At 40.2% G+C, this 22,776-nt stretch overlaps 1 protein-coding gene across 1 annotated transcript in view; it reads left to right on the forward strand.

Annotated features, from left to right (window-relative positions):
• Window positions 1-22,776, forward strand: part of LOC117344680 (phosphatidylinositol 4,5-bisphosphate 3-kinase catalytic subunit beta isoform-like) — a 55,052-nt gene that overhangs the window by 19,254 nt on the left and 13,022 nt on the right. The window contains exons 8-15 of the mRNA XM_033907508.1: window positions 8,131-8,200; window positions 10,963-11,132; window positions 12,992-13,171; window positions 13,651-13,783; window positions 17,688-17,785; window positions 19,436-19,489; window positions 20,363-20,560; window positions 21,543-21,667. Coding sequence (XP_033763399.1) covers window positions 8,131-8,200; window positions 10,963-11,132; window positions 12,992-13,171; window positions 13,651-13,783; window positions 17,688-17,785; window positions 19,436-19,489; window positions 20,363-20,560; window positions 21,543-21,667 — 1,028 coding nt within the window. The remainder of the gene's footprint in view (window positions 1-8,130; window positions 8,201-10,962; window positions 11,133-12,991; window positions 13,172-13,650; window positions 13,784-17,687; window positions 17,786-19,435; window positions 19,490-20,362; window positions 20,561-21,542; window positions 21,668-22,776) is intronic.

A 22,776-nucleotide genomic window follows, 5' to 3' on the forward strand; every position in this document is an offset into this window, starting at 1 on the left:
TCTTGTACAGTACAGGGTAAGGAAGGGGCCTCTCTGTCTGTCTATATATACTGGGGACACAGTCTTGTACAGTACAGGGTAAGGAAGGGGCCTCTCTGTCTGTCTATATATACTGGGGACACAGTCTTGTACAGTACAGGGTAAGGAAGGGGCCTCTCTGTCTGTCTATATATACTGGGACACTGTCGTGTACAGTACAGGGTAAGGAAGGGGCCTCTCTGTCTGTCTATATATACTGGGACACTGTCGTGTACAGTACAGGGTAAGGAAGGGGCCTCTCTGTCTGTCTATATATACTGGGACACAGTCTTGTACAGTACAGGGTAAGGAAGGGACCTCTCTGTCTGTCTATATATACTGGGGACACAGTCTTGTACAGTACAGGGTAAGGAAGGGGCCTCTCTGTCTGTCTATATATACTGGGGACACAGTCTTGTACAGTACAGGGTAAGGAAGGGGCCTCTCTGTCTGTCTATATATACTGGGGACACAGTCTTGTACAGTACAGGGTAAGGAAGGGGCCTCTCTGTCTGTCTATATATACTGGGACACTGTCGTGTACAGTACAGGGTAAGGAAGGGACCTCTCTGTCTGTCTATATATACTGGGACACAGTCTTGTACAGTACAGAGTAAGGAAGGGGCCTCTCTGTCTGTCTATATATACTGGGACACTGTTTTGTACAGTACAGGGTAAGGAAGGGGCCTCTCTGTCTGTCTATATATACTGGGGACACAGTCTTGTACAGTACAGGGTAAGGAAGGGGCCTCTCTGTCTGTCTATATATACTGGGACAGTACAGGGTAAGGAAGGGGCCTCTCTGTCTGTCTATATAAACTGGGACACAGTCTTGTACAGTACAGGGTAAGGAAGGGACCTCTCTGTCTGTCTATATATACTGGGGACACTGTCTTGTACAGTACAGGGTAAGGAAGGGGCCTCTCTGTCTGTCTATATATACTTGGGACACAGTCTTGTACAGTACAGGGTAAGGAAGGGGCCTCTCTGTCTGTCTATATATACTGGGGACACTGTCTTGTACAGTACAGGGTAAGGAAGGGCCCTTTCTGTCTGTCTATATATACTGGGGACACAGTCTTGTACAGTACAGGGTAAGGAAGGGGCCTCTCTGTCTGTCTATATATACTAAGACACTGTCTTGTACAGTACAGGGTAAGGAAGGGGCCTCTCCGTCTGTCTATATATACTGGGACACAGTCTTGTACAATACAGGGTAAGGAAGAGGCCTCTCTGTCTGTCTATATATACTGGGGACACAGTCTTGTACAGTACAGGGTAAGGAAGAGGCCTCTCTGTCTGTCTATATATACTGGGACACAGTCTTGTACAGTACAGGGTAAGGAAGGGGCCTCTCTGTCTGTCTATGTACAGTACAGGGTAAGGAAGTGGCCTCTCTCTCTGTCTATATATACTGGGGACACAGTCTTGTACAGTACAGGGTAAGGAAGAGGCCTCTCTGTCTGTCTATGTATACTGGGGACACAGTCTTGTACAGTACAGGGTAAGGAAGGGACCTCTCTGTCTGTCTATATATACTGGGACACAGTCTTGTACAGTACAGGGTAAGGAAGGGGCCTCTCTGTCTGTCTATATATACTAAGACACTGTCTTGTACAGTACAGGGTAAGGAAGGGGCCTCTCTGTCTGTCTATATATACTGGGACACAGTCTTGTACAATACAGGGTAAGGAAGGGACCTCTCTGTCTGTCTATATATACTGGGACACAGTCTTGTACAGTACAGTGTAAGGAAGGGACCTCTCTGTCTGTCTATATATACTGGGGACACAGTCTTGTACAATACAGTGTAAGGAAGGGGCCTCTCTGTCTGTCTATGTACAGTACAGGGTAAGGAAGGGGCCTTTCTGTCTGTCTATGTACAGTACAGGGTAAGGAAGGGGCCTCTCTCTCTGTCTATATATACTGGGGACACAGTCTTGTACAGTACAGGGTAAGGAAGAGGCCTCTCTGTCTGTCTATGTATACTGGGGACACAGTCTTGTACAGTACAGGGTAAGGAAGGGGCCTCTCTGTCTGTCTATATATACTAAGACACTGTCTTGTACAGTACAGGGTAAGGAAGGGACCTCTCTGTCTGTCTATATATACTGGGGACACAGTCTTGTACAGTACAGGGTAAGGAAGGGGCCTCTCTGTCTGTCTATATATACTGGGACACAGTCTTGTACAATACAGGGTAAGGAAGGGACCTCTCTGTCTGTCTATATATACTGGGACACAGTCTTGTACAGTACAGTGTAAGGAAGGGGCCTCTCTGTCTGTCTATATATACTGGGACACTGTCTTGTACAGTACAGTGTAAGGAAGGGCCCTCTCTGTCTGTCTATATATACTGGGACACAGTCTTGTACAGTACAGTGTAAGGAAGGGACCTCTCTGTCTGTCTATATATACTGGGACACAGTCTTGTACAGTACAGTGTAAGGAAGGGACCTCTCTGTCTGTCTACATATACTGGGACACAGTCTTGTACAGTACAGTGTAAGGAAGGGACCTCTCTGTCTGTCTATATATACTCGGGACACAGTCTTGTACAATACAGTGTAAGGAAGGGGCCTCTCTGTCTGTCTATATATACTGGGACACAGTCTTGTACAGTACAGTGTAAGGAAGGGCCCTCTCTGTCTGTCTATATATACTGGGGACACAGTCTTGTACAGTACAGTGTAAGGAAGGGACCTTTCTGTCTGTCTATATATACTGGGACACAGTCTTGTACAGTACAGTGTAAGGAAGGGACCTCTCTGTCTGTCTATATAAACTGGGACACAGTCTTGTACAGTACAGGGTAAGGAAGGGGCCTCTCTGTCTGTCTATATATACTGGGACACAGTCTTGTACAATACAGGGTAAGGAAGGGACCTCTCTGTCTGTCTATATATACTGGGACACTGTCTTGTACAGTACAGGGTAAGGAAGAGGCCTCTCTGTCTGTCTATATATACTGGGACACAGTCTTGTACAATACAGGGTAAGGAAGGGGCCTCTCTGTCTGTCTATATATACTGGGGACACAGTCTTGTACAGTACAGGGTAAGGAAGGGGCCTCTCTGTCTGTCTATATATACTGGGGACACAGTCTTGTACAGTACAGGGTAAGGAAGAGGCCTCTCTGTCTGTCTATATATACTGGGACACAGTCTTGTACAGTACAGGGTAAGGAAGGGGCCTCTCTGTCTGTCTATATATACTGGGGACACAGTCTTGTACAATACAGGGTAAGGAAGGGGCCTCTCTGTCTGTCTATATATACTGGGACACAGTCTTGTACAGTACAGGGTAAGGAAGGGGCCTCTCTGTCTGTCTATATATACTGGGACACAGTCTTGTACAGTACAGGGTAAGGAAGGGGCCTCTCTGTCTGTCTATATATACTGGGGACACAGTCTTGTACAGTACAGGGTAAGGAAGAGGCCTCTCTGTCTGTCTATATATACTGGGACACAGTCTTGTACAGTACAGGGTAAGGAAGAGGCCTCTCTGTCTGTCTATATATACTGGGGACACAGTCTTGTACAGTACAGGGTAAGGAAGAGGCCTCTCTGTCTGTCTATATATACTGGGGACACAGTCTTGTACAGTACAGTGTAAGGAAGGGACCTCTCTGTCTGTCTATATATACTGGGACACAGTCTTGTACAGTACAGGGTAAGGAAGGGGCCTCTCTGTCTGTCTATATATACTGGGGACACAGTCTTGTACAGTACAGGGTAAGGAAGGGGCCTCTCTGTCTGTCTATATATACTGGGACACAGTCTTGTACAGTACAGGGTAAGGAAGAGGCCTCTCTGTCTGTCTATATATACTGGGACACAGTCTTGTACAGTACAGGGTAAGGAAGGGGCCTCTCTGTCTGTCTATATATACTGTGGACACAGTCTTGTACAGTACAGGGTAAGGAAGAGGCCTCTCTGTCTGTCTATATATACTGGGGACACAGTCTTGTACAGTACAGGGTAAGGAAGAGGCCTCTCTGTCTGTCTATATATACTGGGGACACAGTCTTGTACAGTACAGGGTAAGGAAGGGACCTCTCTGTCTGTCTATATATACTGGGACACAGTCTTGTACAGTACAGGGTAAGGAAGGGGCCTCTCTGTCTGTCTATATATACTGGGGACACAGTCTTGTACAGTACAGGGTAAGGAAGGGGCCTCTCTGTCTGTCTATATATACTGGGACACAGTCTTGTACAGTACAGGGTAAAGAAAGGGCCTCTCTGTCTGTCTATATATACTGGGACACAGTCTTGTACAGTACAGGGTAAGGAAGGGGCCTCTCTGTCTGTCTATATATACTGGGACACAGTCTTGTACAGTACAGGGTAAGGAAGGGGCCTCTCTGTCTGTCTATATATACTGGGACACAGTCTTGTACAATACAGGGTAAGGAAGGGACCTCTCTGTCTGTCTATATATACTGGGACACTGTCTTGTACAGTACAGGGTAAGGAAGAGGCCTCTCTGTCTGTCTATATATACTGGGGACACAGTCTTGTACAGTACAGTGTAAGGAAGGGACCTCTCTGTCTGTCTATATATACTGGGACACAGTCTTGTACAGTACAGGGTAAGGAAGGGGCCTCTCTGTCTGTCTATATATACTGGGGACACAGTCTTGTACAGTACAGGGTAAGGAAGGGGCCTCTCTGTCTGTCTATATATACTGGGACACAGTCTTGTACAGTACAGGGTAAGGAAGAGGCCTCTCTGTCTGTCTATATATACTGGGACACAGTCTTGTACAGTACAGGGTAAGGAAGGGGCCTCTCTGTCTGTCTATATATACTGTGGACACAGTCTTGTACAGTACAGGGTAAGGAAGAGGCCTCTCTGTCTGTCTATATATACTGGGACACAGTCTTGTACAATACAGTGTAAGGAAGGGCCCTCTCTGTCTGTCTATATATACTGGGGACATAGTCTTGTACAGTACAGTGTAAGGAAGGGACCTTTCTGTCTGTCTATATATACTGGGGACACAGTCTTGTACAGTACAGGGTAAGGAAGAGGCCTCTCTGTCTGTCTATATATACTGGGGACACAGTCTTGTACAGTACAGTGTAAGGAAGGGACCTCTCTGTCTGTCTATATATACTGGGACACAGTCTTGTACAGTACAGGGTAAGGAAGGGGCCTCTCTGTCTGTCTATATATACTGGGGACACAGTCTTGTACAGTACAGGGTAAGGAAGGGGCCTCTCTGTCTGTCTATATATACTGGGACACAGTCTTGTACAGTACAGGGTAAAGAAGGGGCCTCTCTGTCTGTCTATATATACTGGGACACAGTCTTGTACAGTACAGGGTAAGGAAGGGGCCTCTCTGTCTGTCTATATATACTGGGACACAGTCTTGTACAGTACAGGGTAAGGAAGGGGCCTCTCTGTCTGTCTATATATACTGGGACACAGTCTTGTACAATACAGGGTAAGGAAGGGACCTCTCTGTCTGTCTATATATACTGGGACACTGTCTTGTACAGTACAGGGTAAGGAAGAGGCCTCTCTGTCTGTCTATATATACTGGGACACAGTCTTGTACAATACAGGGTAAGGAAGGGGCCTCTCTGTCTGTCTATATATACTGGGACACAGTCTTGTACAGTACAGGGTAAGGAAGGGGCCTCTCTGTCTGTCTATATATACTGGGACACTGTCTTGTACAGTACATGGTAAGGAAGGGACCTCTCTGTCTGTCTATATATACTGGGGACACAGTCTTGTACAGTACAGGGTAAGGAAGGGGCCTCTCTGTCTGTCTATATATACTGGGACACAGTCTTGTACAGTACAGGGTAAGGAAGGGGCCTCTCTGTCTGTCTATATATACTGGGGACACAGTCTTGTACAGTACAGGGTAAGGAAGGGGCCTCTCTGTCTGTCTATATATACTGGGGACACAGTCTTGTACAGTACAGGGTAAGGAAGGGGCCTCTCTGTCTGTCTATATATACTGGGACACAGTCTTGTACAATACAGGGTAAGGAAGGGACCTCTCTGTCTGTCTATATATACTGGGACACTGTCTTGTACAGTACAGGGTAAGGAAGGGGCCTCTCTGTCTGTCTATATATACTGGGACACAGTCTTGTACAATACAGGGTAAGGAAGGGGCCTCTCTGTCTGTCTATATATACTGGGACACAGTCTTGTACAGTACAGGGTAAGGAAGGGGCCTCTCTGTCTGTCTATATATACTGGGACACAGTCTTGTACAGTACAGGGTAAGGAAGGGGCCTCTCTGTCTGTCTATATATACTGGGGACACAGTCTTGTACAGTACAGGGTAAGGAAGAGGCCTCTCTGTCTGTCTATATATACTGGGACACAGTCTTGTACAGTACAGGGTAAGGAAGGGGCCTCTCTGTCTGTCTATATATACTGGGACACAGTCTTGTACAGTACAGGGTAAGGAAGGGGCCTCTCTGTCTGTCTATATATACTGGGGACACAGTCTTGTACAGTACAGGGTAAAGAAGGGGCCTCTCTGTCTGTCTATATATACTGTGGACACAGTCTTGTACAGTACAGTGTAAGGAAGGGGCCTCTCTGTCTGTCTATATATACTGGGACACAGTCTTGTACAGTACAGGGTAAGGAAGGGGCCTCTCTGTCTGTCTATATATACTGGGGACACAGTCTTGTACAGTACAGGGTAAGGAAGAGGCCTCTCTGTCTGTCTATATATACTGGGACACAGTCTTGTACAGTACAGGGTAAGGAAGGGGCCTCTCTGTCTGTCTATATATACTGGGGACACAGTCTTGTACAGTACAGGGTAAGGAAGAGGCCTCTCTGTCTGTCTATATATACTGGGACACAGTCTTGTACAGTACAGGGTAAGGAAGGGGCCTCTCTGTCTGTCTATATATACTTGGGACACAGTCTTGTACAGTACAGGGTAAGGAAGGGCCCTCTCTGTCTGTCTATATATACTGGGACACAGTCTTGTACAGTACAGGGTAAGGAAGGGGCCTCTCTGTCTGTCTATATATACTGGGACACAGTCTTGTACAGTACAGGGTAAGGAAGGGGCCTCTCTGTCTGTCTATATATACTGGGACACAGTCTTGTACAGTACAGGGTAAGGAAGGGGCCTCTCTGTCTGTCTATATATACTGGGACACAGTCTTGTACAATACAGGGTAAGGAAGGGACCTCTCTGTCTGTCTATATATACTGGGACACAGTCTTGTACAGTACAGTGTAAGGAAGGGACCTCTCTGTCTGTCTATATATACTGGGGACACAGTCTTGTACAGTACAGGGTAAGGAAGGGGCCTCTCTGTCTGTCTATATATACTGGGACACTGTCTTGTACAGTACATGGTAAGGAAGGGACCTCTCTGTCTGTCTATATATACTGGGACACAGTCTTGTACAGTAGAGGGTAAGGAAGGGGCCTCTCTGTCTGTCTATATATACTGGGACACAGTCTTGTACAGTACAGGGTAAGGAAGGGGCCTCTCTGTCTGTCTATATATACTGGGACACAGTCTTGTACAGTACAGGGTAAGGAAGGGGCCTCTCTGTCTGATCATTGTAGTGAGTTAAGGAGAAATTGAGTAAATATATTTACTTCATAGGCAAACAGTGCAATGAAAGACTTTCCAGTTATCTGCATCATGATAAAAACAATATTTAATTATTATGATTACCGGGGTATTATTCTCATGTTAATATTTACTCCAGATACCTCATCAAATTCTATTCATTATAAGGAATCATTAGAACTCGGATATGACTTCAGAAATTGCATTTTTTTGTTTAATATGTAATTAATATCTTCGTGAATTTCATGTTTTTGTTTAATATGTAATTAATATCATCGTGAATTTCATTTTTTTGTTTAATATGTAATTAATATCATCGTGAATTTCATGTTTTTGTTTAATATGTAATTAATATCATCGTGAATTTCATGTTTTTGTTTAATATGTAATTGATCATGTCACCATAAATTTCATGTTTTTGTTTAATATGTAATTGATGTCATTATAAATCATGTATTTGTTCATATAACTGATGTAATTATTGATAAGAAAAGGTAAACATTTATATTAAAAAAAATTGATTAAATATTTCAGTATGTCAATGACTGTATAATGAAGAATGAGGCGCCAGCTTTTCTACTACAAAATAAAGAGGACATATTAGGTAAATATGTTTATATTAGTACCAGGTAACAGTACATCCTCAGATGGAAATGAGGAAGGGGTGGGTTAGGGGTGACTGAAGTGAGGGGGGAAGGGGTGGGTAGGGGTGACTGAAGTGGGAGGGGAAGGGGTGGGGTAGGGGTGACTGAAGTGGGAGGGGAAGGGGTGGGGTAGGGGTGACTGAAGTGGGAGGGGAAGGAGTGGGGTAGGGGTGACTGAAGTGGGAGGGGAAGGGGTGGGGTAGGGGTGACTGAAGTAGGAGGGGAAGGGGTGGGGTAGGGGTGACTGAAGTGACAGGGGAAGGGGTGGGGTAGGGGTGACTGAAGTGACAGGGGAAGGGGTGGGTTAGGGGTGACTGAAGTGGGAGGGGAAGGGGTGGGGTAGGGGTGACTGAAGTGGGAGGGGAAGGGGTGGGGTAGGGGTGACTGAAGTGGGAGGGGAAGGGGTGGGGTAGGGGTGACTGAAGTGACAGGGGAAGGGGTGGGGTAGGGGTGACTGAAGTGGGAGGGGAAGGGGTGGGGTAGGGGTGACTGAAGTGACAGGGGAAGGGGTGGGGTAGGGGTGACTGAAGTGAGGGGGGAAGGGGTGGGTAGGGGTGACTGAAGTGGGAGGGGAAGCGGTGGGGTAGGGGTGACTGAAGTGGGAGGGGACAGGGGTGGGGTAGGGGTGACTGAAGTAGGAGGGGAAGGGGTGGGGTAGGGGTGACTGAAGTGACAGGGGAAGGGGTGGGGTAGGGGTGACTGAAGTGACAGGGGAAGGGGTGGGTTAGGGGTGACTGAAGTGGGAGGGGAAGGGGTGGGGTAGGGGTGACTGAAGTGGGAGGGGAAGGGGTGGGGTAGGGGTGACTGAAGTGACAGGGGAAGGGGTGGGGTAGGGGTGACTGAAGTGACAGGGGAAGGGGTGGGGTAGGGGTGACTGAAGTGGGAGGGGAAGGGGTGGGGTAGGGGTGACTGAAGTGGGAGGGGAAGGGGTGGGGTAGGGGTGACTGAAGTGGGAGGGGAAGGGGTGGGGTAGGGGTGACTGAAGTGAGGGGGGAAGGGGGGGGGGTAGGGGTGACTGAAGTGGGAGGGGAAGGGGTGGGGTAGGGGTGACTGAAGTGACAGGGGAAGGGGTGGGTTAGGGGTGGTGACTGAAGTGAGGGTAGGGTGGGTGGGGGTAGTGGTGAGGGTAGGGGTCTGGGCACTGGGAAGGGTAGGGGTCTGGACAGTGGTGAGGGGAGGGTTCTGGGCAGTGGTGAGGGGAGGGGTCTGGGCACTGGGAAGGGTAGGGGTCTGGGCAGTGGTGAGGGTAGGGGTCTGGACAGTGGTGAGGGTAGGGGTCTGGACAGTGGTGAGGGTAGGGGTCTGGGCGGTGGTGAAGTTAGGTGTGGAGTTAAAAGTTGAGATTGAGTTGGGATAGGGATGGGGGCAGTGGTGGGTGTAGATTTGGAGGAAAGGATAGGGGAGGAGGTAGGGTTATGGGTATAGATGGGGGCTTGTCTATAACAAGTAAACTTTTTCATTTCTACTGGACTGTATAAGTAATGGTTGAGCTTATATCAACGATTGAGATTGTTACTACATAAATATGGTTTGCAATGACATAAATCCATTATGATCTTTTCATCTGAAGTTATAATTAGATGTTGATTTGTCTTAAAACAACTTCATTTGCTGAAGATGCAGATCAGAGTTGATATATAAGTGATAGCCTACTGAGGTGAAGTGCTCCCAATTCTGTTCAAATAAATGTCCTAATATCACCTTGATGATAAATGACCTTGACATACTTTCAAGGTAAAAAGGATCAATGTCCTTGAAAATCCAAACACCTCCTAAAGGTCCGGTATGATAATACCTATAGAGTAATGAAGTTTTGGTTGTGTCTTGCTTGGTTTGGGTAGGAAGTTTATTAAAATAAAGAAAACAAAACTTGTTTTCAAGGTCACCTGATTGTATGTTTTGAAATAAGGGTTTTTCCAGTAAAATATCTACACCACACTAGGACTCCAAGTTTGTGAAAAAGAATTGTGTAATTTAAATTTGAAACAGTTGGCCTACCATATAATCAGCCAGATTTTCTCCTCCACCCACCATATATACACAGATTTTTTTTTTAGCAGAGTCCTTCTCCAAGATATATATTTTTATAGAATAGCCCTTAATTTCATAAAAAATGCCATTGTCACTGACAAATAGAAAATCTTAAAGAAATTTTAAAGTTTGTGATGCACTTAACGATATTCAACAAGTGAACATTAACTCCTAGTGACTTGGAAGAGATTTCTAGTGACGTGATATGGATTTTTATTAACCCGATGCAGGATCATCCAGGATGTCATGTGATGTTTGTTTTAACCAATGAGGTGGTGAGATTTCTGCCATCAGTGACATCAAGTTTTTTTTATTGATAACAATGTAATAATAGGGGATATTATTAACTCTTTCAGTATTGTGATCCTTCCTTCCTTTTGTCAAAAATAGTATGCTAATTTAGTAAATTAATTTCTCAATAATGCTAGATGATTACACTAACCTGTGTTTCTGTATTAAAATACAACATACTAGATATGCACATGAAGTCCACCATTTAGTTTAAACTTCTGTGGACGAACCTAATGTAACAACTTCCAGTACAAAGTCCGGAAAGAACACAAAGTTCAGAAGGAGTTAAAAGACACGGTCTTGTTGCTGGGATAAGGATTGGACATATGTGTAGCTTATTTTCCTCTTTATTAAAATGAATGATGTTCTACCATTATATGCCTTTTGTTTTTTTCACCAGAGAAGACCGAGACAGTTATTCGTCCACGTCCCAGCATTCCCTCACGCCCATCTACAGGGCTTATATCTTCTCCATCTGTCAAGCAACCCACATCCGTCTGGCATGTCTTTGAGCCATTCTCCTTCAAACTACAGTACGCTAAAAATATAGAGATTCCCAATGGTAATAAGGTGGGTACAAGAAATTTTTAACATTCTTACATATCAAGGACGAGAGTGAGATTTCTGTCGTCCTAACATTTCTAGGGTGATTGAGATATTTTTGTCTTTCTATTATATCTAGGGTAATCATGAGAGATTTCTGTCATACTAACATCTCTGGGGTGATGATGAGAGATTTCTGTCTTCCTATTATATCTAGGGTAATCATGAGAGATTTCTGTCATACTAACATCTCTGGGGTGATGATGAGAGATTTCTGTCTTCCTATTATATCTAGGGTGATCATGAGAGATTTCTGTCTTCCTACATAATGTAACATCTCTGGAGTGATCATGAAAAATTTCTGTCTTCCTAACATCTCTAGGGTAATCATGAGATATTTTTGTCTCCCTAACATATCTAGGGTGATCATGAGAGATTTCTGTCTCCCTAACATCTCTAGGGTGATCATGGGAGATATCTGTTTGCCTAACATATCTAGGGTGATCTTGAGATATTTCTGCCTTCCTAAGATCTCTAGCGTGATCATGAGAGATTTCTGTCTTTCGAAGATCTCTAGGGTGATCATCTAGCGTTATGATAAGAGATTTCTGTCTCCCTCACATATCTAGGGTGATCTTGAGAGATTTCTGTCTTTCTATCATATCTAGGGTGAGTATGAGAGATTTCTGTCTTTCTATTATATCTAGGGTGATCTTGAGAGATTTCTGTCTTCCTATCATATCTAGGGTGATCTTGAGAGATTTCTGTCTTTCTATTATATCTAGGGTGATCTTGAGAGATTTCTGTCTTCCTATCATATCTAGGGTGATCTTGAGAGATTTCTGTCTTTCTATCATATCTAGGGTGAGTATGAGAGATTTCTGTCTTTCTATTATATCTAGGGTGATCTTGAGAGATTTCTGTCTTCCAAACATTTCTAGGGCGATCCTGAGAGATTTCTGTCTTCCTAACAATTCTAGGGCAAGTGTAAGAGGTCTTTGCTTCCCGAGCATGTCTAGGACTTCAATATGAAAGGTGTATGCCTTCCTAACATCATTAGGATGAATATGAGAGATGTCTGTCTTCCTATTATATCTAGGGTGATCATGATAGATTTCTGTCTTCCTAACATCTCTGGAGTGATAATGAGAGATTTCTGTCTTCCTATTATATCTAGGGGGGGGTCATGAGATATTTCTGCCATCCTAACATCTCTCGGGTGATCATGAGAGATTTTTGTCTCCCTAACATATCTAGGGTGATATTTCTGTCTTCCTAACATATCTAGGGTGATCATGAGAGATTTCTGTTTGCCTAACATATCTAGGGTGATCTTGAGAGATTTCTGTCTTCCTAACATATCTAGGGTGATCATGGGAGATTTCTGTCATCCTAACGTGTCTAGGATGATCCTGAGAGATTTCTGTCTTTCTAAGATCTCTAGGGTGATCATGAGATATTTCTATCTTCCTATTATATCTAGGGTGATCTCGAGAGATTTCTGTCTTCTAAACATTTCTAGGGCGATCATGAGAGATTTCTGTCTTCCTAACAATTCTAGGGCAAATGTTAGAGATCTTTGCCTCCCGAGCATGTCTAGGACTTCAATATGAAAGGTGTATGCCTTCCTAACATCATTAGGATGAATATGAGAGATGTCTGTCTTCCTAACATCTATACAATTTTGCCTTCCTGACATTTCTAGGACTGGTATGAGAGATTTCAGCCGTCATGACATATCAAATATGGATGAATATAAGAGATTTTTTGTTCCCTATTATCTCAAGGCAAGTTTAAATCTTAACGTCCTAAGTGAGAGTCTGTAGTGTTTGACATCAGACAGATGATTGGAAACATTTCAAAGGAATTAAATGTTGCCATTCCAGGTGAAGTTTTATGCTGGACTGTTTTATGGTCCAGAATCACTAGAAACTATTTATACTGAAGACATGGTGATCTCTGATAGTCAATGTACCTGGAACGTAGAAATGACCTTCAAAACAGAGGTCAGTGAAATCCCACACATGTGTCGCCTGTGTATGGCTCTCAACGGACGCAAGGGCAAGGTCAGTAGGTGTTGGATTTGAATTCTGTTACAGAAAATTAAAAGATCATCGTATTGTATACTGTTTACTTAAGGTAAAACATTCCAGTAAATAATATATAAATGAAATATTTCTCTGCTACAAGGTTTATCAAATATTTCACTGCTACAAAGTTTAATTATTTCTCTGCTACAGTGTTTATAAAATATATCTCAGCTACAATGTTGATAAAATATTGGTCCACTTCAAGTTTTATCAAATATTTCTCTGCTAAGAGGTTGATAAAATATATCTCTGCTACAAGGGTTATCAAATATTTCACTGCTACAAAGTTAAATTATTTCTCTGATACAATGTTGATAAAATTTGGCTCCACTTCAAGTTTTATCAAATATTTCTCTGCTAAGAGGTTGATAAAATATATCTCTGCTATAAAGTTTATAAAATATTTCACTGCTACAAGGTTGTTAAATATAGCCTGTATGTTATCAACATTGCAGGAAAATACCCTAATTGCGTGGGTAAATGTACCGCTGTTTAACTTCAAGTCACGCCTGTTGAGAGGAGAATACAAGTTTTCCATGTGGGGCCGATCAGATCATCAGCAGCAAGACGAAAGTTTTTACCCTATGGGTATTTATTCTCATTAATCAATTCCTTGTTTATAAGTTTTTCAGCTAATTTGAGCAGAATTTACCTTTTAACAAGTATATTAAAACCTTTTAGCTTGACAGTTGGTCCAGAAGAATAAAGGTGAGATATACTTGCCAACCTTTTCAATTTAGTCGGAAGTTTCCTGATTCCAACCTCCCTGCCCGGTCTCCTAATTGTATTGATGATATATAGGGTAATCTCCCGATTTGGGGAAACCTCCCTTGATAACCCCTGTTTGGAGCCCCTATTTGTTTTGTTAGTTAGGCCTATGTCAGGTAACACTTGCCAGCTAGCTATAGACATATGTGTAAGGCATGGGTCAGTTTATGACCTGCTGACCAACCAAAATTTGGAAAAATGAAATTTGGCTTTTCACTGACTTCAAGTGTGAAACTACCTTAATAAATAAACAATGAATTTTAACCAATTAAGCTGCAGTCACCTGGTGCTAGTTTTGCAGCATTCAATGTGAAGGTCAATAATAGTTTGTAAAATGCTTGTACATGGTTTCATCTTAATTGCCTTTGATATCAACCACACAAATCAGGTACGGTTATGTCGGATAGAAAAAAAAAGTAAAAACAACACTGAACAACAAAGTTATTAACTGAGCATTTAAGATGGTAGACTGCTTATTGAAATGTTTCTGTTATATATACATTGACTGGGTTATAAGTTATCAAAATTACAGAAACAATGAAATCACCAACAGTGACGTATTTAGGCTGAATGCCTGGCCAGCTCAGAGAATATGTTTAATTATTATAGCTCTTAACATGTACAATGTACTTCATATCAATCCAGTCATCACACTGTGTAATATCTCCACTGAAATTAACTTTCCAATTTAAAATACAAACTTTCATTAACTCAATACAGTCAGATAACAATTACTGAGTATAAACTCTTTTGCAATTAATGTGTTTTAAAACAGGAGAATATGTTTAAAACTTCCATTAAAAAATATATAATACTCCAGGAATTTATTGTAGCATTTTTAGGTCACCTGAGACAAAGTCTCAAGTGACCTATTCTAATCGCCTTTTGTCCGTCGTCGTGTGCCGTGCGTCCGTAAACAATTTACATTTTCGACTTCTTCTCCAAAACCCCTAAACCAAATTCCATAAAATTTGGCAGGAAGCTTCTATGGGTAAAGGTCAACCAAAATTGTAAATTATATGGTCCCCACCCCCCAGGGGCCTGAGGGAAAGGGTTAAAAAGGGTCAAATTGATTAAAACTTCAAAAATCTTCTTCTCTACTCTCAGATATGGTGGAATCAAACACTCTTCATAGATGGAAGGGTCTTAAGGTGCTTTACCAAAATTGTAACTTTCATGACCCAGGGGTCTCACGTTTGCCCCTGGGAAGGGGGTAAACTTTACTATAGTTTATATAGGGAAATCACATTTTTGACTTTTATTGACAATTTATTTTACGGTAACTGATAGAAACTCTGCTAGCTGTGATATTGTGGTGATTTACATTCATAACATTAAATTAAGTTTAAAATATACATTTGTACGTTTGAAAGCATATCCACGTGAGAATTAAAAGAGTGAAAGACTTTTATCAGTGAGTTATGATAAACATTTCTCAGAAATACAGGTAATTTCAAAAGCAAATAAAAAAATAGTTTGTATATGATTATATAAGATGTACTGTATTTTTTTTTTTTTATAAGTGACTACTTATTACCTTCTAAAGTTTTGTTTAACAGATCATTGGACAGGTTGTAAAATAGACTTCTTTTTTTTATCTTAGGGAGGAGATGATCAGGAATAGAACTTAATTTTTTTATAGCAAGTTATCTCCCCTTAGATTATTTTTTTAGTGTGTCGTGTACAAAGTGTGTTGCCTGGTTGAAAATTTCACCCACATACATTTCTCCCCCCTTAAGATTTCTAAAAATGTTGGCAAGTATGAGGTAAGCTTATACTGTACTGAGTGGCTTTCATTATCAAAGTACCCACATCATAACTTTAGATAGAATTGAATGGTTGTCAATAGACAAATACTATATTATGATATCTGTATTTGTCCTAGGGTGGCAGTCTTGTTCTGCCTCTGGGACATAGCTTTAGAAGCAGTCAAAATCCTCACTCTATTTCTAATGAGGAACAGGTAGGCGTAGACAAATAAACATTCATTTCGAGAGAATACTGTCAAAAAATATTTTAAGAAATTTCTTCATTCTAAATAAAGATCATCTATTACAGTATAAAGACTGAATCTAAGATCTTCGTCTTCAGAAAAGTCATAAATGGGTGACTAGGGTGTCTTCAGAAAAGTCATCAATGGGTGACTAGGGTGTCTTCAGAAAAGTCATCAATGGGTGACTAGGGTGTCTTCAGAAAAGTCATCAATGGGTGACTAGGGTGTTACATTTCTGGCTGTGATTGCAATGGTGTCATCATCAACATTTCACTTTAAAATTTTGCTTTATGATTTGTTGCTCAAAAAGTGCAAATTTTACAACACTTTGTATGTAGTCAGATCACATAGTGGAAATTTCATTTCAGCCGTCATTTACGGAACATCATCCAGAATTCATGGTTCAGGGACTCTGGAAATTTAAGGGATGCTGGGATCTTGTTTGACATAATAGACATTATTAAAAAAAAACTAATTTCCGTGCACTTTCGGAAAATCCCGAAATTTTATAATCTTGAACCCATTTTTTTTTCAATCTTTTTTTTTTAACAAATGTGAAGCCTGTACAATGTATATACTACTTCATAATAAATATACCCATTATAGTTTACATTTGTTTTTTGTTTTTTTATTTATTTTTTAGCTCGTCTCTTCGAAGAAGAGTGAGATATTATGTCGTCACTCCGGCGTCAGCTTTTCAAATGTTAAGGTTTTGGTGCAAGTGTTGAAAGGTATTAATACATCACTTTATAATTGTACTAGGGTGCTGATATTTGGCAATAGAGTCCCTATGGAGTGAGACAATCCCTTCCTGGAATAAAACTTTAAAAAAATTGGATTTTTTCTTTTTAAATCTGTGTTTTTTTTTGTTTTTAATTCTTTGGACTTTGTGTTAAGTTTATGTCGTGAGTGTTGAAAGGCATAGTAATACATGATATTAGGTTCCCTGTGGGGCTTAAACTATCCCTTGCCGGAGTTAAACTGAATGATTTTTTTGGGGAAAAAAACAGATTTTTTAAATTTTTTGTGCAAATGTTGAAAGCTATTAACACATTACTTTATGATTGTACTAGGGTGCTGATATTTGGTAAAAGAGTCTCTCTGGAGTTACACTATCCCTTCTTGGAGTGAAACTGAAAAAAAAAAAATGTGAAATTGCTCACATTAGACAATTTACACCGGTCCACATTTTTCAAGGGAGACAACTCTCATAAGGATAATATTTTATCAAATAATTGAAGAAATAGGTCCAAAAGCAATTACATTTGTATTTAATATATTCATTCAATCTACAACAGCATAGCTTGTCTCCCGAATGTTTGTCAATAAATAATTTATATATATATAAATTGGTATGGTTTTGAAAATTGCATGATTTCACAAAACACAATCTGATCGATCAAGTAAACAATATAATATTATAAATGCAATTTATGAAACTATTCCAATTAATATATTTTAATTATTTATTGACAAACATTTCTGAGACGAGCTATACTGTTCTCCAACAGCTCTTGTTTGTATGTCATAATACAGGAGTTATTTGCTTAACAAAACAAAATCACCCATGACCAGGCTATCCTTACTGTGGTCTACAACCTGGACATCAAAATTTTTGTGTTTAGCTTAAATTTAGGAGAATTTTGGAGTTCACTTAAAACTACTCCTATTGACAAGGAAGGACATGCAAGACCTATAATTATACTTAATTCTTGTTTTTGAACCTTTCAGGCACGGTGTCCCAGAATCCTGAAGATGCAACAATAATAGCTATCACAGTCCCGACCTTCAACAGAGCAGTTCCCATCGTCTTCCCATCAGACAAAGAGGTATGTGTATGAAAATGTGAGCTCTCACCAATGAATATAACTCGAGCTCTCCCTCACTAACATATATTATATTACGCCCTTATCCTGCAGTTTAAACTTTTTATACGTGGGAATATTTATCATAGTATATATAGTGTGGGTCATCGCTTGTGAACTTATTTGTACTGAGATTTCATTTTCATATATAAATATATAAACTTTATTTATTTCGAAGAGTTATTGCTCTTTGTGTTTTCAGCATCTTGAACAGAAATCTCCATGCTCCACGCTTGTCTGAAACACACGATACATGTAATGCTGTTAATAAAAAGGGAGATAACTAGAAAAAAGAATTATTAATTATAATTAGTACTACATGTATAGAGTAGAGATGTGTATTGTCTGGATAGTGACTATAATATTGATACAGTGTATATTAGATATGGATACAGAGGTGATTTATTTCTACATCAATTTATGGATAAAGAGGCAATTCATGCCAACTTCCATTTATGGATATAGAGGCAATTTATGCCAACTTCCATTTATGGATATAGAGGCAATTTATGCCAACTTCCATTTATGGATATAGAGGCAATTTATGCCAACTTCCATTTATGGATATAGAGGCAATTTATGCCTACTTCCATTTATGGATAAAGAGGCAATTTATGCCAACTTCCATTTATGGATAAAGAGGCAATCTATGCCTACTTCCATTTATGGATAAAGAGGCAATTTATGCCTACTTCCATTTATGGATAAAAATGCAATGTATGCCTACTTCCATTTATTGATAAAGAGGCAATTTATGCCTACTTCCATTTATGGATAAAGAGGCAATTTATGCCAACTTCCATTTATGGATAAAGAGGCAATTTATGCCTACTTCCATTTATGGATAAAGAGGCAATTTATGCCAACTTCCATTTATGGATAAAGAGGCAATTTATGCCTACTTCCATTTATGGATAAAAAGGCAATGTATGCCTACTTACATTTATTGATAAAGAGGCAATTTATGCCTACTTCCATTCATGGATAAAGAGGCAATTTATGCCAACTTCCATTTATGGATAAAGAGGCAATCTATGCCTACTTCCATTTGTGGATATAGAGGCAATTTATGCCAACTTCCATTTATGGATAAAGAGACAATTTATGCCTACTTCCATTTATTGATAAAGAGGCAATTTATGCCTACTTCCATTCATGGATAAAGAGGCAATTTATGCCTACTTCCATTTATGGATATAGAGGCAATCTATGCTTACTTCCATTTGTGGATATAGAGCCATCATATCATGGTCAGATATGAGATGAGAATACCTTGAGCAAGTTCAGGTTTCAGGGTTCAAATTCAACAAGTTGCTATGAGTCTAGTGACTTCATCTTTAAACATATTTTTATCTTGCTTAACCTAATGGACAAGTATGATCAGGATACATAGAATGAGTTAGCCCCAGGTCTTATTAATTGCAAAATAATTCAGCTGGTACATGTAAAGAGATTTTAATCGCTCACGATGCCTTTTTTATTGTGAACTAAGGAAAATTTAACCTCTATTACAGTGCATAAAGTCTGTATCAATGTATTGTATCATACCTCAAAATGAACAGATACATATCAATATTATTGTAACACCCTTAGTATTATCTATTGGTCTTCCAGGTGCTTCAGTGTGCTAGTGACAACATGGAGGACCCAGACAGCCTGGGGTCCCCGGTAAGTTTTACGTTCCCCTCATAGTAATGGAGGTATATTGTAATGTCTTTTTCTATCTTAATGTTCATGACACCCATCCTCATATGATCTGACTGTTTGTGTGACCTTGACGCCTGTCTTCATATGACCCTGGCTGTTTGTGTGACCTTGACACCTGTCATATGACCCTGACTGTTTGTGTGACCTTGGCACTTGTCCTCATATGACCCTGACTGTTGGTGTGACCTTGACACCCATCTTTCTATGACCCTGTGTTTTAGTGTAACCTTGACATTCATTCTCATATGACCCTGGCTGTTGGTGTGACCTTGACACCTGTCCTCATATGACCCTGACTGTTGGTGTGACCTTGACACCTGTCCTCATATGACCCTGACTGTTTGTATGACCTTTACACCTGTCCTCATATGACCCCGACTGTTGGTGTGACCTTGACACCTGTTCTCATATGACCTTGGCTGTTGAAAGGATCAATGGTAAACCCCTAAAAACAAAAGAAACAAACCTGGGATACACAAGCTTAAGAACAAACAGTTTCAGTTCATACAGTGATATATTTACACTACTAACAGTTTCTGAACACTAAGTTCTTTCTTTGATCCTCAACCTTAAGAACAAAACTAAGACCTGACAATATTGTTATTATTAAATGCATAATTTCTGTAATGTTTAATTATTTTGTCAAAGCTTCAGAGAAAATATTGTTATCATTAAATGCATAATTTCTGTAATGTTTAATTATTTTGTCAAAGCTTCAGAGAAAATATTGTTATTATCAAATGCATAATTTCTGTAATGTTTAATTATTTTGTCAAAGCTTCAGAGAAAAAAAACTGTCCTGATGATTTTTCATGAAATGATGTGGACTTTCAGACCTGGCAACCGAGTAACTCCCACCTGATCCAGCTACAACAGATCCTGGAGACTGATTCGACCAATATGTGTCAGCTGGCCGAGCAAGAAAAGGAGCTTATGTGGTTACTACGGTATGAGTGCCGCGACAACTACCCACACGCACTTCCTCAACTCCTCTCCTCCGTCAAATGGTACAACTACAAGGACGTCGCCAAAGTAAATACTCTCACCCTAAATCTCAACAAGAAAATTGATAAAGGGTCAATACGATTTAAAGAATATGTACATTCGAAACATGACGTGCAAATTGTACATGTAAAACGTATCTTCTAATTTGTTCGGATAGAATGTGTAAAACGTACCGTATTTGACCTAATAAGGACACAGGGCATGGGTAATTGACAGTTCGCCCTTATTAAGATTAGTTATTCTGAAGTTTTATGAAACAGACTATACCTTATAGCAGACTACCCAAGGCTGTGGAAACGGTAAAATATTCAGTCATAAAAACATTCCAGATGAAGATATCTATTCATTATCATATATTAAGCCTAAACATCACTTGAATATTCCTGTAAACTTGTAAACCATGCCAGCTGATCTTTAGAGCAGAGAGCGTGTGTTCCACCATTTATGTTCAAATGGAACTCTTTTGTGTTCTATTTATAGACACAGGTGATTTCCCAAATCATATCCGACATCGTTTTCTTAGACCTGATAATTGATTTACAATGTCTTTTACTAGCTTTCTGTTCTGAACAAAAGTTATTTATCAACAAGAATGAAGTCTTTTACTTTATCTTCAAATAAAGATGGTAAGTTATTACATTCATTGTATTTGTATGTGTGTTTAGTTTCGGGTGCTATTTTACTGACATGTCATCTGTAGGAATAGACAAAATGTGGCGAAAACTTGTGTTCCAGTTACTTAATTTGCTGAAGAAAATTGAACACAGAAAGTAGCAAAACTTTTCACATGAATTATTACTTTTGAACACCATTTATTTCCTTGGAAAAAGGTAGGGGCGCCCTTATTAGGGCAGGCGCCCTTATTAGGTCAAATACGGTATCTCCTAATTTGCTTGGATAGAATGTGTAAAGCGTATCTCCTTATTTGCTTTGATAGAATGTGTAAAACGTATCTCCTTATTTGTTCGGATAGAATATGTAAAGCGTATCTCCTAATTTACTTGGATAGATGCAGGCACTTCTACAGACATGGAGAAATATACCTTTGGATTGTGTACTCTCTCTCCTGGATTACAACTTCCCTGACAAAAATGTCCGCAAGAAGGCCATTGACTGGCTTGATGAGACACTCTCGTAAGTTAATATTATCAGGCCATTGAAAAACTCTCATCAGTCGTTATCAGAACATTGTGAAGTCTCAAAGGCTGTTATTTGGCCATTGAAAAATCTCATCAGCTGTTATTTGGCCATTGAAAAATCTCATCAGCTGTTATTTGGCCATTAAAAAATCTCATCAGCTGTTATTTGGCCATTAAAAAATCTCATCAGCTGTTATTTGGCCATTAAAAAATCTCATCAGCTGTTATTTGGCCATTAAAAAAATCTCATCAGCTGTTATTTGGCCATTAAAAAATCTCATCAGCTTATTTGGCCATTGAAAAATCTCATAAGCTGTTATTTGGCCATTGAAAAATCTCATCAGCTGTTATTTGGCCATTAAAAAACTCTCATCAGCCTTATCAGAACATTGTGAAGTCTCAAAGGCTGTTATTTGGCCATTGAAAAATCTCATCAGCTGTTATTTGGCCATTAAAAAATCTCATCAGCTGTTATTTGGGCATTAAAAAATCTCATCAGCTGTTATTTGGCCATTAAAAAATCTCATCAGCTGTTATTTGGCCATTAAAAAATCTCATCAGCTGTTATTTGGGCATTAAAAAATCTCATCAGCTGTTATTTGGCCATTAAAAAATCTCATCAGCTGTTATTTGGCCATTAAAAAAAATCCCATCAGCTGTTATTTGGCCATTAAAAAATCTCATCAGCTGTTATTTGGCCATTAAAAAATCTCATCAGCTGTTATTTGGCCATTGAAAAATCTCATAAGCTGTTATTTGGCCATTGAAAAATCTCATAAGCTGTTATCAGACTTTTTAATGCTGTTATCAGGCCATTAAAATGTAATTTGAATTTATAAATCAATAAAAAATTCTTTTTCTGGCCAGAGGAAACACTCTAGTTAATTAGTAACAGGTAATTAATAGCACATTTGATCTTTGACTGGCCAGAAGAAACACATGTTAGTAATGTGACAGAAAACTTACTCCAGTGTTTGTAGTGCTTTATAGTGCCATATGATATTAGATTTTAAGAAGTGTTATTAAAGTCAGATGTCAGTAAATTTTCACTGCTCTTTTATTGGTTGTTACAGTGACAATGAGTTGTCCCAGTACATGTTACAA

The sequence above is a fragment of the Pecten maximus genome, chromosome 16 (genome assembly GCF_902652985.1).
Source record: "Pecten maximus chromosome 16, xPecMax1.1, whole genome shotgun sequence".
Lineage (NCBI taxonomy): Eukaryota > Metazoa > Mollusca > Bivalvia > Pectinida > Pectinidae > Pecten > Pecten maximus.